Genomic DNA, 14,824 nt, shown 5'->3' with positions numbered 1-14,824 from the left:
TGTTATCCTGACCATCCAATCCCTGGCTGTGGTCAGAAACCTATAAATCCTGGAGGGAAAAATAAACCTCTCTCTTCTCTTCACCACACCTCGACCTGTGTCCGTGTGATCTATTCATCTTCAGCGGCAACACAGCCCAGCAGTCCTCTGCCATGCAGCGTGTCCTAGAGCAAAGCTCAGTCCAACAGGAAGAAAAAGGGCTACTGCCAATCCCAAATGTACACACTAGATTATGGATGCAGGGGTTTTCTTGGCCTTTTCCTTCTTGGGTCTGTGCCTGTGGCGTTCCTTTCCAGGCAATGAAACACAAAGTCCTGTTGGGCCTTCTCACCGCTCTCTTTTGATTCCATCTGCCAAACTCAGGCAGCACCACACAGCCTTTCTTATTGTCCTGAGCATGGAATATTGCTTTCAACAAAAGATTGGAAGGAAATGCTACTGAGAGCAGTGACCTGACAACAGCTTCAGGTGGGAAGCTGCTCTCTCAGGTTCTTCTTCTTTCATCAGTGTGGCCGTATTCCTTGGAATCATACAAAACCATGTCTCCTAGGAAAATAAGCAAACTGGTGCCACACGCTTGAGGGACAGGAGGGCTTCCAGGCCCTGCTTCTTGTGGCAGGCAAGACATTGTCAGCATCCAGTTACCTTTGATGATGCCTTGTGATCAGTACTGAGACCGGGACACTCTAAAGCCGGGGTGTGAAGATGCTTGCAGCTTGCCTGACTTCCCACTTGATATTGCACCAGCAAAAGAGCTGGCCCATGCCTCTGCAGAAGTAAGACTGGCTGCACTCACCCACTGCCAATAAATTTCCATCCAGTGTATTTCTTTTTTGGATCTGCCACGCTCACAACACTCCCTGAAAGAAACAAAATGCAAAAAGCAAACTTCAAAACACAGATACCGACTTCCAGGACATCTGAAACTCAGCTCCACTCTCTGGGGCTCTGGGCAATTTATGGTTGCTTGGCTAACAATAACATCAACAAGAACAACAACAGCAGCAGCTCTGTAGCAAGACAGGCAGCTCTGCAGCACACATGGCCTGCACAGAGTCTGATTCTCCACGCTCCTTCGAAGGGTTACCTTGAAAGGAAACTAAGCCCATGGAGAAACCCTCAGAGCAGACAGAGATCAGAAAAGAACAGACACCAAGGCAAGTGGTTGTCATTTACAACCGGGAAGGTGACCTGAAAAACCATGAGCCTTCATTTCCTTGGGAATACAGACTCTCTTGTGAGATTGAACAAAAGCTTTCCGACGTGAGAGACCAAATGCAGCCTGGGATCTGGGAGGAATTTTTATGCGCAGCTGCTTTTTGCAGAGCAGAAGGAATATTGCAAAGTGAATTCCAGCAGAGGAGGGGACTTTCTCTACCTCTCAGCAGTTTGCCTAAGGAATGCCTTGCCACTTGTAGAGAACAGCAGCTGATGCTATAACCAAGAGCAATTGCTGTTAGAATTAGGGCCCTCTTCATGGATGAGCAGGCTATGTTCTGAAGACGATTTTGCCCATTCCCCATTTTGTGAAGAATTACAACTGCTTGTCTTCAGCCTGGGGAGCAGCAGTCACTTGCACTGGACTCAACCTCTTGAAGACCGCCCACGTGTCCCATCTTCCCAAATGGGCACAGCCGAGACGGGTAACAAGGACAGCGCCGCTCCTCGGGCGCTGCCGTGGCGCAGACAGCTGCCCAAATGAGATGCTGATCCTTTCATGAGTCCAGGCAAAGCTGCAGCAGTGGGGAGGCAGCTGAAGTCTCACAGCTCAGGAAGGCTCCAGCCTCTGCAGTCACACCAGCCATCACACCAGCAGGGAAGACATGACAAAGAGCTTGGCAGAGCCAACGAATGGCCACTGACAACCATTGAGAAGAGGCCAGAGCCAGACCGAGCCCCGTTACAAGCTGTTGAGCCCACTCAAGACAGACCATGACTGTCATTGAGTTCAGACCCACGGAGGAGCAGATCAGTGCCCCTTTTGTCCCAGCAGCTGATGGCAGACACTGAGTAAACTGGGCTCTGTTCTGTACTGGACCAGTTATTCTCTGACAGCCCTGCCCTGGCAGCTATAAAGTGCAAGAAGCAACTTGGTTGTACTGCAGAGTCACCAAGGCCTTGCTGTGCTTTCCTAGAGTATGATCTGTGCAGGGATGAAGGCCAGGGCTTGGCTTTCCAAGAGCATTTACCAGCTGGGCATTAGCTGTGACAAAGTGGCACTGTGGTACCAGAGGAACATGCAGCAGAGGGGCTGCAGGCTTCCTCCTGAGAACTGCCTGCAGGGCAGTTTTATCTCACTGCACCACATAGATGTGTCTCTTTAATGCATCGTCCCAAGCAAACAGCGAAAATATCAAAGAGGGATTGTAAAAAAAGTATCCTCTCTTTTCTTGTTTTGCTGCACTTTGGAAACAACACTTCCTCTCTGATTCCTAGGGATATTTCTAAGAACAGAATATTTTAACTTCTGAGGCCTACTAAAAGACCTCTTCCACTCTTATTGGTGCTGTCACCTGATGTTCTTTCCAAGGAGGTTGGGCCAAGCAAAATGGAGAATTCTTATCCAAACAAACTGAAAAAGGAATGGTAGAAGTACTAACAGTCACAAAAACACCAGCAATAGGAAACCAGCCACACAGCCAATCCATTTCTCTGGAGTATTTGGTCTCCAGTGACTGGTGACAAGGCAGGAGTCTAAAGGGAATTTGGAAGCCATCTGCTCTGATCAGTTTGGCCAGAACAGCACACACACATTGACTGCGCCATTTGCTGGGTTGCAGCCTTCTGCTGATTGGGATACAATCCCTGCTTTTGCCTTTACTGCACAGGGAAGCTCAGGCAAAGCACTCCCACTCCCAGCTGCCCTGAAAAGCAAAAGGAGTGCCCCAAATTTCTCCCTGTCTGCTTGCAAGCTCCAACAATGGCTTCTGTAGGGGGTCCAAACTGTGTGTCTGACCCCAGAGGGAGGAGGAACGTGCTGAGGGACACACACATCAATACACTGCTCATCCGGACAAAGAATGCACAGGACATACTCAGCTGCTCCAAGCCCTGTTTCTCTCCATCCTGGCACAGCTGCTCTGCCTCCTGGCCTGAACAGGGGGAACTGCTCACGCTCAGCTCTTCAGGCTGTGGAGAGGAGGCTTCTTCGGAGGATGCTGCCGCAGATGCATCTTCAATGGCAGAGCCCACGTCCATCTGCGGCAAGAAATGTCTTGGTGTCAGAAAGGTGAGTGGCAGAGATGCCCCAGACAGCTCACTTTAAAGGCGAGCCCTTAGGAACAACACTTGGGTTAGGCTGCAAGCTGAGCTGTCAATTCTTCCACCCCAAGTCAAACCCCCGTAAGCAGCCAGAGACGACAGCTTGTCACAGCCAGCCCTAGTAGAGACAGTGAAAGGGAACGAGCAGCTTTCAATTTCAGCCTGTGCTGTGGACTGCATTCACCATGGACAGGGACAAGCTGTTCAGAATCTGTGTGGGTCACCATGGTGACCTGAAGAAACCTCTCACAAAACCAAGTGAGCACTAGGAGGCCAGCAGGAATACATTCAGAGGGTTGCTGAGGGCCAAAGCACTAGCCCTGCTGCCCAGGCATTCAGTGGCCCAGGAAGTGTCCTTCTGAGCAGCTGCCATGGAGACCAGAGAGCATGGCAGCCAGAGGCATGGCCCCCATCCCCCCATGCTGTTCCGCAGGGGTGAGGTGACAAGAGGAGGGACCTCTTGTTGCATGACTGCAGTGCTGCCTACTCACCAGCTTTTCTTCTGCTAGCCTGTACTGCAGCATCTTCTGCATCCTTTCCATTTCTTCTTTGTGCCTCTCTTCCACTGCCTTCATCTTCCTCTGAGCTTCCTGCAGCTCTGCCTGCAGCTTGTTCTTGATATGTTGTCAAGAAAATTCTTACTAGCACTTGCCATCTCGCTCACGTTTCTCATTTTCCAGTCTCAAAAGCACTTCACTTCAGCCACTTTTTTCTGCTGCTCTACCCAGCTCTAAGCCTTCCATCCTAATTCTTCTTCCTGGTGCTCAGCCCTGGAGCCTGCCAGGCTCCCTGCTTGCAGTCGTCCTTGCCTCCCCTTTCCTGATATCTACAGTTCAAGCCCCTGCTACTGCCCTTCCCTCTGCTACCTGGCTTGTCAGGCTCACCTGCCCATTCTCTCGCTCCTCCTTCAGCTCCTGCCTCAGCTGCTCTACCTGCTGCTGCCTTTGGCTTAGCTCTCGCTGCAGGCGACACACCTTGTCTAAAAGAGCAGCCTTATGGCGCTGGAGCTGCACAGCAACAAAGAGAAGACGCCTTTAAACTTCCCACCCACCACCTGTGCGGCAACCAAGACTGATGTGCTCACGCTTTCCAAAAGCAATTTGTTCTCCTTCTCCTGTTTACCAAGGGCCAGCTAAGAGACAATCCCACCCACACAGACAGTGTCTGGAGAAGCAGTGCCCATAGGGAGCCCAGAGGAGTCCAAAACAATACACAAACTCTCTTGGCACTCTCTTTGCATCTTGACTGGCCCTGGTTCCCATCTTTCCTTCTTCAGGTTGCATAATGGCAATCTCCTGCTTCATCTCAAGCAGCCTTTTCTCCCGCTCCCTCTGTACCTCTGCCAGGAAGTGTTCCCGTTGCTCCAGCGCCTCCAAACGCTGTTGTTTCAGCCGTCTTTCCTGATGAGAGGAAGAGACACTTCCAGATGAAGTCCCAGCCATGCTCCCCAAAGAAAACAATGGAAGCTTCATCCCTCCCACAGCCCCCTGCTGCTGAGTGCACAGTAGTGGCTCTGTGCCCTCCAGCACTTCTGTCCTGACAAGAAACTTTGGAGGAGTGTCAGCAGCTGGAAGGAAAGGAGATGCCACCTTCCTTCCCCACTCTGACGGCTGCCTGTTTCCTCAGGCCCCTCTCTCCTCAGGATTTCTGCCTGTTCTCAGAGGCTCTCGTCTCAAAGTCCCCTACCCTTTGATCAAGGAAAAGCTGCAGGTGGGCTGCAGAATGAGGAGGAGGCCAACACCCCAGTGCCGGAGTCACAAGACGGGCCACCAGCTGAAATACCAGCAACACAGGGCCTGTTGCGTATGCTTCAAGCCCAAAGGGAAGACCTCTGTCCACCGTGCAAGGACAGAAAGCAAGGAAGGCAGTTGCTGGGACTGCTGCTGGCAGCAAGGTCAGCAGACTGCTGCATGGTACGAGGGCATCAGCAAGGTCCTGCCCCTTCGCTGCCGTGCTTTGTGTACGACCACCCAGCCTCCAGGGGAGCTTGGCTCATGCCCTCCCTGAAACCGTGGCTGCCTCCGGTGCCCCAGCACCCTCCTCTGGGCATTCACAGCCCTTCAAGTCTGAGCCCTTGAAGCCCTCTGCTGCCTGGCCCAGCAAGGTGAGGCCTGCCGCAGAGGCTTGCGGCCATGTCCCATTCTCAGGCTACTATTCTGCTAAGCCAGCCCACCAAGCTTGCCTGAAAAGTTCAGGTGTGTATTGCTTCCTACCTGTTTTTGTAGGAGCTTCCTTTTCTCCTCCTCCTGAGCAGATTGCCAGACTCTCAGAGCCTTGCTGAACTGCTCTTCTGCCAAGCGGAGCTGTTGAGCCATTTCGTCACATTGCTGCTTACTGAAAGATCTTACAGCTTGCAGCTCACAACGAAGGCCCCTGACATCCTCTGCAAACATGACAAACAACAGCAGTCAGAGACTCTGCTGAACTTCACCCCTTTCAGATTCAGGCAAGGAGGGACCTGCCCCCAGCCCCTTCACTCCGCGGAAGCCCTGCCGACAGAGCTGCCTTTGGAGCAACTGCACTAGGCAGGGCCATCACCAGGAACAACGCGCACGAGGCTCTCACCAAGTATCAGCTCCTTGGCCTGCATGGCTGTGCGTACTTGGCCTTCCAGACGGCTCCTGGTGATCTCCAGCTCTGACACCTGCTGCTGAGCTGCCAACAGGCTGCACTGCAAGCTCTCCTTCTCTGTCCTACAAGTTGTGAAGATGAGGACAAATTGTTCCTGGCACACACGGGCAGTTTTTCCAGTAAGTGCCTTAAGATCCCTGCAGCTGAGTATGGAGAACAGCTGGTATGGAAACGCAGATAGAGCAAGACTATTTCTACCACTTCAAATAGCAAAGCAGACCCTTCCAGGAGAATGGCCAGCCTTTCCCCATGACCTAGCCCAGCACAGAAAGCCCAGCTGAGCTTGATCGCAGCAGCCAAAGCTCTAATTGCTTTTCCCTCCCATATCCCACACGGGTGGCTGTGCCACAAAATCTCTAGCAACAAGCAAAAGGCCAGCCTCTGCTCACAGCCCTCAGCTCATCTGCAATTCCAAGTCACTCTGCAGGGGGACAGAGCACCATGTTCTCCTGGCTGTTTCATCCATGTTTTACGCCATTCACGGTGTATGTAAGAGATACTTCATTTTCCAGACCCTCTCTAAGTTCAAGGGACTAAAGGAATGCACTGAACCGTACATGAGAGCTGCAGCTTCTAGCAGCACGAAGACCAGAGAGAAACCAGAACTAGGCTTTTATCTGAAAATGAACTATGTGGGAGGAGGGGCATGTATCCTGCCATTTAAATTACTGGAATTTCATGAATAAGAACAATTGTTACCTTTAGTTTTGGCTAAAGAAGTCTGCACTGCCCAAAATGTTTTGGCACTCTTTAAAAAGAAGAGAGACCAGCCAGAGTGACCTTGACAGGTTCCAGAGCTGAATGGACAAGTGCGCAAGAGTCGGTGCTCAGCAAGAATCCCCAGGGACTGTAAAGAAGGCCTAAGACCTTTCTTTCCCTTCTGCTGCTGCTGCTGCTGCTGCTGCTGCTGCTGCTTGTAAGCAACTCTAGGTCCTGCACCATACCTCCTCACAAGAGTTAGCTCAGAAGGGCCTCAAGTTTTTCAGCATGAACATCCAGCATCACCCCAAGTGTCAGATCCCTACTCACAACATTCACACGTAGGAGCCTTGAATTCTGAAAATATCGTGTCAAACTGCTGGGCAAGGAAGTACTGATGTTCAGATGCACCAATGAAGAAACCAAAAGCAGAGGGAAAGGTCCGGTTTCAGCAGACATCTGCACTGTTTCCCTGGTACAAAATTCAGTACCAAGCTGGCTTGCTTTGCACTTGTCACAGGAATGTGCAAAGGGTTCCAAGCGGGTGTTCAAAAAGAGCTGTGAGAGCTTGAGCTGGCAGAGAAAGACCATTCAGGCCACAGTATGCTTTTCTTTTTTCTCATGTCTCTTTGCTTCTCTGTCTGAGAAACATCTGGAGAGCACACAGGAGCCAATAAATCCTAACATAACGCTCAGCACCTTTGTCACTCCAGACCTCCAAGAATGGCCCACCCTGGGTCTCCTCCCTGCCTTTACCTGGCCTCTGCCAGCTGCTCCAAAAGGCCTCGTAGGTCCCGCTCGGTGGCTGCCAGTCGGGCTTGTAGGGCAGCGTTCTCTTGTGCCAGCACTGCCTTCTCTTTGCACACCTGGGACAGTGTGTGCCCTTGGCGAGAGAACTCCTGGAGCAGCTTCTCCAGAGTCCTGTGTGCTGGCCGCTGCAAGCGGCAAACCTGGAAGCAGAGGGGCACCGTTTTTCAGGAAGAACAACAACACAGTCTCGGTCTTCGCTTGCTGCCAGAAGCAGCATTTGGGGCAGTCTTGCTAAGGGCAGCTCCCTCTCCCACAAGTGCTGCCTAGGAACAAGGTGAGCGTTACCTTTGTCACTGCCAGAGGAACTTCCTCCTTCCGCAGCTCTCTCTGCGGCTGTGATTCCTCTGCTGTCTCAGGTGCCGCTTCAAACGCCCTGTCTGGTGAGGAGTGGCGCTTTCCCTCAAATGCAGCCAACTCCTTCCATCTATGACAAGGGGACAGACAAACAAGCCTTTAATAGCAACAGTCGCCTTGCAAAACCACAAATCTACACCATGTCCCAAGGAAGGCAAGCTCAGGGACTTCCTACAGCCCTCTAGGTCCACCTCTGGAGAATGCTGGAATGACCCCACTAGACCAAACATCACTCTGTCATTCCTGACGGTGAAAGTGTCACCAGTGAGGAAGTAAATAAGCTTCCAGAAACTACAAAGCATTTCCAGAAAGCTCCGCTTCTATCAGCTTAACAGCTCCCTGCCTGCTAGGTCTTACGCTCCTCTCTATCGGATCCAGTGGATGCCAGACCTGCAAAAGTTCTTCTTTGCCTAAGGCAGGCTTGGGAAATCCAGATGAGTACTGCCACAATTACTCTTGCTTTCACTAGTGCAAGAAGGAAAGAGCCTGCAAGCTATAGCTTGGGGAGGAGACGGGTATGAAGTTCCAACCCAATAACCAAAGGATCCTGGGATGCTTACGGCTTGCAGGGACCCCAGAAAGCTTGCAGCCCAGTCTGCAGCTCCAAGCAGCTGGGGTCAGCTATGGCATCTGGACAGGCTGCTCAAGGCTCTATCCAGCAGCTGGGCTTCCAAATTTCCAGAGGTGGAATGAGCACAAGCTCTCTGAGGCACTTCTTCTGCTGTATGATAGCCTTTATGGTTCAATGCTTGTCCCTAGGCCCAGCCTGAAGCTCCCTTGCTTCTGTTCTGGTCCAGTTTGGAATGCTTTGTGTCAAGGTAGGAGGAGGGAGTCCCAGGAGGCAGCTATGCTGGAGGTCGGTCGGCAGCCAGATCTGCCCACGGGCTGCCTTTCCCTCACTATGCTGGGCAAGTTCAACAGTGAGAAAGCCAAATCCATTCTTTGACCCTGGGCTTCCTAAAGCCCAGCAAGGCCCAGCCCTGCTCAGAGAAAGCAAGAAAGCTTAGCACACACCTGAACTCCAGGGCTCTTGGTGCTCTCTCCATCCTCTTCTGCCGCTCTGCCTTTCCTGCCAGGGCCGAGGAGCCCTGACTGGCAAGAAGCTCTGGTCTTGGGGCCTGCAAGGGATGGGCAGGGAAAAAGCACAAACAAGAAAGCAATAAGGAGCAGGGAAGTAGTCTCCTGAGAGCTGGGAGAAGCAGCAAGCACAGATGCAGCTCACCTGAAGGCAAAAGCTGTTGTGTGGGGCTGTTGATGGGAGTAACTACATAACCCTTGAGCTGCTATGGAAGTGTCTGAATAGGTGCAAGGAACATTTCCCTGCTCAGTTCTGATCAGCTGGCTTCCCCTCAGGATCTCAAGCATTTGGGAGCAGCCAACAGGAACTGTGTTCCAGCCTTTCAGAGACGGGGCTTGTCTCTGCCATGCAGAGCTGCTCAGGATTCTTCTCAGCAAACTTGGGTCATGTCAAAGTTAAGGGTGCAGTCAAAGCAGTGACTGTAGCTACTTAGACAGTGCGTGCAGAGGGGCAGGTCCCTGCAGGACACAGTAGGTCCTGCGTACCCCACAAGGCTGTGAGCTGTGCCTTGGGACCGCTCTCTCTGCTGACAGCAGGGAGCCTGCACACACACTGGGCACAAAGGGGCTCACTTTCCCACCAGTAGCACTCAAGGACATCGTGCTACCGCTCATCTGACACCAAGGGAAGTTCACAGTCCCTGTCAGAATGACGTCGGCATGTGAAAGTTCAGATGCCAATTCCCAAGTGTCAGAGGCTGGGCTGAAGAGCCAGGTCATGGCAGGACTCCAGGCCTCAGCATCTTCAGCCATAAAGGGCAAGCGCTGCCTGATCAGAAACTTGCAGCCCTGCACTGCACCAAAGCTTTGCACTGGACCAACCAAAGCTACCACTTACTGGCTCAGGATGCTCAGGCCCTGGACAGACAACACGCGCAGGATTGTTGTCCTTTGCCTCCCCTTCAGCCTCTGGAGGCACAGGGCGAGCCACAGAAGGTTCTGCTGCTGCTGTGCTGCTCTGCAGACAGACAGGGGTGTGAGGGACAGGCAGTGAGCTGTCATTGAGAGCCTTGTTTCTCCTGAGCTCCATCCCCAGCTGTCCTAAGGAGACGTCATGAATTTGGGTAGAAGTGGGATCCTCAGCCACTAGAACTCATTTCAAGTGGGCTGATGAGACTAATGTTTGGCCGGGGCTGCACATGCTTCTGAGGGAGATATTTTAACCTGGCTACAATTGGCGTGCAGCCTCCTGTCTGCAAACTTGACTTCCATTAGTTAAAACTTCTTCAATGGAAAAGGAGGAAACTGATGGAATCCTATTGGTAGTGCTCATTCAAACGCTGAAGTGGACTTTCTTTTGGCCTGCCAGGCTGGCACTAGACTGCACCAGGCCAAGCCCACAGCTTGCTCCACCATTCTTTGACACCAGGAATGTCAAGGGTGTCCTTCTCACTCACCAAACAATGGACTTTATTCCTTCCACGTTTGAGGCAACCTGCCGGAGACAACAGAAAATGAACCAGGTGCTGGTGGAAAACTGTCTGTGCTGGGGTATCCCACAGAAAAAGGTCCCCCAAGCAGAAAGCATTTTCCTTTCACAACCTCCCTCCAGGAGCAGCCCTTCTTTAGCACAGCAAGCAAGGCTACAGGGCAGTACGCTAGGCTGTGCCTACCTGAGTTGGCTTTGCCACTAAAGAACTAGAAACTTGGCTGCAAAATGCAAATTGTGCCTTAGCAGCCTGTGTCTGCCTTGTAGCCTGCTGTTCACCCTTACAGCTAAAGCAGCCTTTTTCTCCTCTCTGCATTTTGGAAGTTGTCCACACTCTACTGGCCAAGAGACATCCCCTTTCCAGCTGAAGCTCTTGGCAAGGGCTTTACCAAACTTATGGCATCTTTATGGCATTTTTGTTCCAATGTGCTGCCCCAAGGAAAAAGCCTCTACTTACGTCTCAGGCCTTTGAACATTTTGCAGGATGACACTGATGCAAAAGCCCTGCCGACAGCACTGCGGAATTGCTCCATTGTTTCAGCAGGGCTGCTCGAGTCCGCAGGTCGGAAAAAAAAAGCAGAAAAATCCTACTTGCACAGACCGTGCAAGGAAAAGAGTGAAAAAAAAGGGCACGCGCAGCAATCCGCTGGCTGTACAAAAAGAAAGGAAAAACCAAAAGACACCTGCACAAGTCTGCAGATCGTACAACAAAAAAGGAAAAAGCAAGGACACCTGTACGTGTCTGCAGACCCTACAACCGCAGGGGAAACAAAAGGATGCCTACACGAGTCCACAGACTCGTACAATGGCAGGCAAAAGAAAAAGACTCCCTTTCCAGGGCACAGACTGTTGCCTGAGAACACCTCAACACAGGGTCCTCCTGCAACGAGCATGCCAAGAGCCGCTCTGGACGCTGACGCTGTGCGTGCACTAGGGCAACCTCCCCCTGACCACGCTGTGACGTGGCAGCCCTCCGCTGACATCACAATAGCAGCCGCTATTGTGAATTTATGCATAGTAACAGAATCTTCTCCGCAGCTAACGCAAAAGAAAGCCCGGAAAGTTCTCCTCTGTCCCAAAGCAGCACAAACCCCCCTTACAGTCCAGAACCCATAGCTCAAAGGATCCAAGAGTAACACAAAACAGGCCGCAAGCACATGCACCCGCTCCTTTGGCCACCAGCGCTTCTGACTAAAACAAGTAACACTTGCTTCATTTCTATGGGTGAAAATCACGCTTTGATAATAGCCCGGAGAGTTCCCTTAATTGGAATGCTTGTCATGCCTGCCCATTTACTGCATGGCTAACATCAACCAGCACACTGTAGGCTCGCTGAAGGAAGAAGGATACCATAGTGGGGAAAAAGTGCCGAGTAACAAACTAGCCAGAGGCGTTTGCATGACACTGGAGCAGCATTTGTGTTGTCAGTATGGCAGGGACAGTATGGCAGTGCCCATGTCCTGTGCGTGGCAGGGGATGCCCTTGGAGCGGCCCTCACAGTGTGGGTGCACCCATGGGTGCATTTTCCCAATCTCTCCACTTCCACCGGCTCCCAGGCCAGCCCTCCACTTGACAAAGTGCTCTGTCCAACACTGAGCTTTGCAAAAACCCACTGCCTTTGGCTTGGGAAACCTGCGAGGTCAGATTCCTCCATGGATGTGGCCTGGAAATCTCTCTCCTGCCTGTTATAAATAACGCAATTCTCTAGTTGGTTAAGAAAGTAAAAGTTCTAATGATGTTTGCTTGCTGTGTGTGATTGTAGGGGTGTACAGAAACATGTGGTAGCCGGTCTTGAACACTAGAGTGGGCTATGAGACTAATGAAGGCAGAACAGAATGGAACATTCTAGGACATTCTAGATCCTCATTGGTGGAAGGAACGGACCAATGGAGTGTCGAGTTTCAAAAATGATTGGTGGAGGTTGCACGATCTTAAAGACCAATCAACGGACCATATTTAGACCAATCACGCTGCGGATTGAAAAACGCACCAATCCCACACTGTGAGAGACTTTAAAACCCCCAGGGTGCCCAGCACACGGGTCTTCCAAGGGAACTCGAGTCCTGAGGAGCACACAGCCGCGGGTGTATGCAGGCTGTATCAGCTTGCTTGTTAGCCAATTTGTTGGTGCACGCTTCTGGGCTTATCCCAGGGCCTCGCTTTCAGCCATTCTTGGGGATTTTTTAATAAACGAGTTTACTTTTGAAAGAACAAGTGATCGACCTTGTTTACAACGCTGCCCATTGTGGATATGTGCTGCATAGTGTACTGCATTTTTCAGTCATTTGCTTCACTCCAATTTCTGGTCTGCAGAAGCTGCATAGATTGATCCTGGGTTTCCTGAGCTGACTTGGTCTTTTCTTTTCTGGACCGCATAGCTCACAGAACTGCAGACACCATGTCTGCTGGGGACAGCTGCAAGCACCAAGCAGGGAAACAATACAAAGTGCAGGTTCTGTGGAATTCTCCGCCATTTCATTCAAGACCTCCTCATAACGTGCCACACGAAGAAGCAAAGCGGTGCCAGTGCCACGGGTAACAGGAGGAGGCTTGCAGGTCAAGAGCAGGAGTTCAGCCCCTGGCTTCTGGAAGCAGAAGAATTTGCAAAGCAGCTGAGTGTTGAGATGGTGGAGGCCTGCCAAGCTGCCCGCTCTTGTCTTGGTGCTGAAACACTCAACTTCAGTGCTCTTGAGAGCACCGCTTCCAGCTAAATCCCACTGGAATCAGCAGTTCTTAGCAGGACTGGCATTTGCTGAGGAACACCTTACACTGCTCATCATTTTGACAATTAACTCGGGCCATGTTTTGGAAAGGAAGGAGCCAAGTGAGTCTTTGGAGTTTGCTGCAAGGGAAAAGCCCTGCGACAGCAAGCAGCATTCCCCGGCTGCTCTCGAGGGGAAAATCCCAACAAGCTGAAGCCTCTGGATGGAAAGAGGTAAGCAGGATTGTGAGCTACCTTGGCCTGCAATGGCAAGGTCCTGGCCACAAAGGTTAGGGGCACCTAGTGCCCTAATGTCCCGTTTCTGCATCTTTCTGGGAACCAGAGGAATCCTGGCTCCACCTGTGAGGAACTCAGCCTGGGAAGCTGAGTTTGGTTTCTTCCAAATACTTCCCTTCTGGTTTGGGTTTTGCCTTTTTTCATTTTGGACAGCAGCTGTCCAGCCTGGCTGATTGGACCCTGTCAGCGAAGGCATTGCAGGGAGCCTGCAGAGGAGGCAGTGGTGCTTGAGGAGGCTTTGTGCCGTGCCGGCTCAGGCCGTGCCAGCTCAGCGCAGGCCTGGCAATCAGACGCCCTGAAGCCTGCCCTCCATGGAAAGATTCCCTTGCTCGTCAGGCTGCGCTTAAGCTGTGCGTTGCCCTGGCGCTGTGCGTAGCTCTGGCGCTGTTGCGGGCGGCCGGCCGGGCCCGTCTGTGGCTTGGCGCTGCTCCGCAGCCGCCCGAGGCTCTCCCCCCTCACGGAGGGGCCCCGCCCCACCCCGGGCGCCCCCTGGCGGCTGCTCTGCCCCACCCGCCCCGCCCGGGGGCGCCCCCTTCCCATGGCGCCCCCAGCGGCAGCCGCCCCTCCCTGCAGGCACGGAGCGGCATCGGGCCCTGCTGCTCATCCTGTCACTTGCGTCCCTTCTCTGCCCAGAGCCAGGAAGGCTTGAAAGGAAGCCTTCTTCAACCGTTTCCCTCTGCTTTGCTTTGGGGGTGCCCAGGCTCTGCCCTGAAGGCGGCCCTGGTGCGTCCATGAGTGCCGGTGCCAGAAAAGCCCCCTTTGTTCTCCCACCGGTTGTCGCTACTGGCTCAAAAGCACTGGCCAGCTCTGCTAGGAGAAACAGCCCTACCAACAGCTTTGGTTGGTCCAGTGCAAAGCTTTGGTGCAGTGCAGATTTCTGATCAGGCAGCACTTGCCCTTTGTGGCTGAAGATGCTGAGGCCTGGAGTCCTGCCATGACCTGGCTCCTCAGCCCAGCCACTGACACCTGGGAATTGCCATCTGAACTTTCACATGCAGAGAGTGATCAGGCACCTCACTCCTCTTTCACCCAGAGAGTCACTGCAGAAGAAGAGGCTATCTTTTGTGCCGGTACAGAAGCTCAGGGCTCTCACTTCTTGGTGAACCTGTGATGCAAAGGAACTTGTTAAGAAGGTTAAAATCATTGGGAATGTATTAGAAAGTCTTAGAAAAAGTTACCCTTCGGTTGGGGGTTGGGTGCCCTTCCTTTTTTTCCTTCTCACCTATGGAATATTTTGCCCATTACTTGTGGGGAAAACCTGATGGCTCGTACTTGTTGGGTGCCTGAGAAACACAAAGAGTTTGGCTGGGTCCCAGGGGGAAGGGGGCAGGAAAAAAGGAGGCTGGGGACAGCTGGGGGCTGGCTGGCTTCTTGGGCTGGAGAGCAGGACACTCTCTCTCGGAGATGTTGCGGTTTAGAGAAGGGAATTCGCCATCACCCAGACAGAGCTGCTGCGGCTTCTTCCCTCTTCGTTGGTGGCCTCGCAGCCTCTGTCCTACCGGGACGTGTGGCGGTGCCAGCCACCGCTGCAGAGCTGCTGATACACCTCAGCCACCGGCCCGGCA

At 52.5% G+C, this 14,824-nt stretch overlaps 1 protein-coding gene across 1 annotated transcript; it reads right to left on the bottom strand.

Moving 5' to 3' along the window:
* Positions 1-484: 484 nt before the first annotated feature.
* LOC131572624 (centrosome-associated protein CEP250-like) lies at positions 485-9,024 on the bottom strand. The gene is made up of 9 exons (XM_058825874.1): positions 8,770-9,024; positions 7,687-7,825; positions 7,348-7,541; positions 5,827-5,954; positions 5,475-5,644; positions 4,599-4,661; positions 3,753-3,875; positions 3,036-3,198; positions 485-546 (listed from the first exon to the last, which is right to left on the bottom strand). Exons 1-9 carry the CDS (start codon positions 8,799-8,801, stop codon positions 485-487), a joined length of 1,074 nt encoding a protein of 357 aa, XP_058681857.1. The 5' UTR covers positions 8,802-9,024.
* Positions 9,025-14,824: the final 5,800 nt, after the last annotated feature.

The sequence above is a fragment of the Poecile atricapillus genome, chromosome Z, assembly GCF_030490865.1.
Source record: "Poecile atricapillus isolate bPoeAtr1 chromosome Z, bPoeAtr1.hap1, whole genome shotgun sequence".
NCBI classification, from domain to species: Eukaryota; Metazoa; Chordata; class Aves; order Passeriformes; family Paridae; genus Poecile; species Poecile atricapillus.
This window is presented reverse-complemented; position numbering and strand designations above follow the sequence as displayed.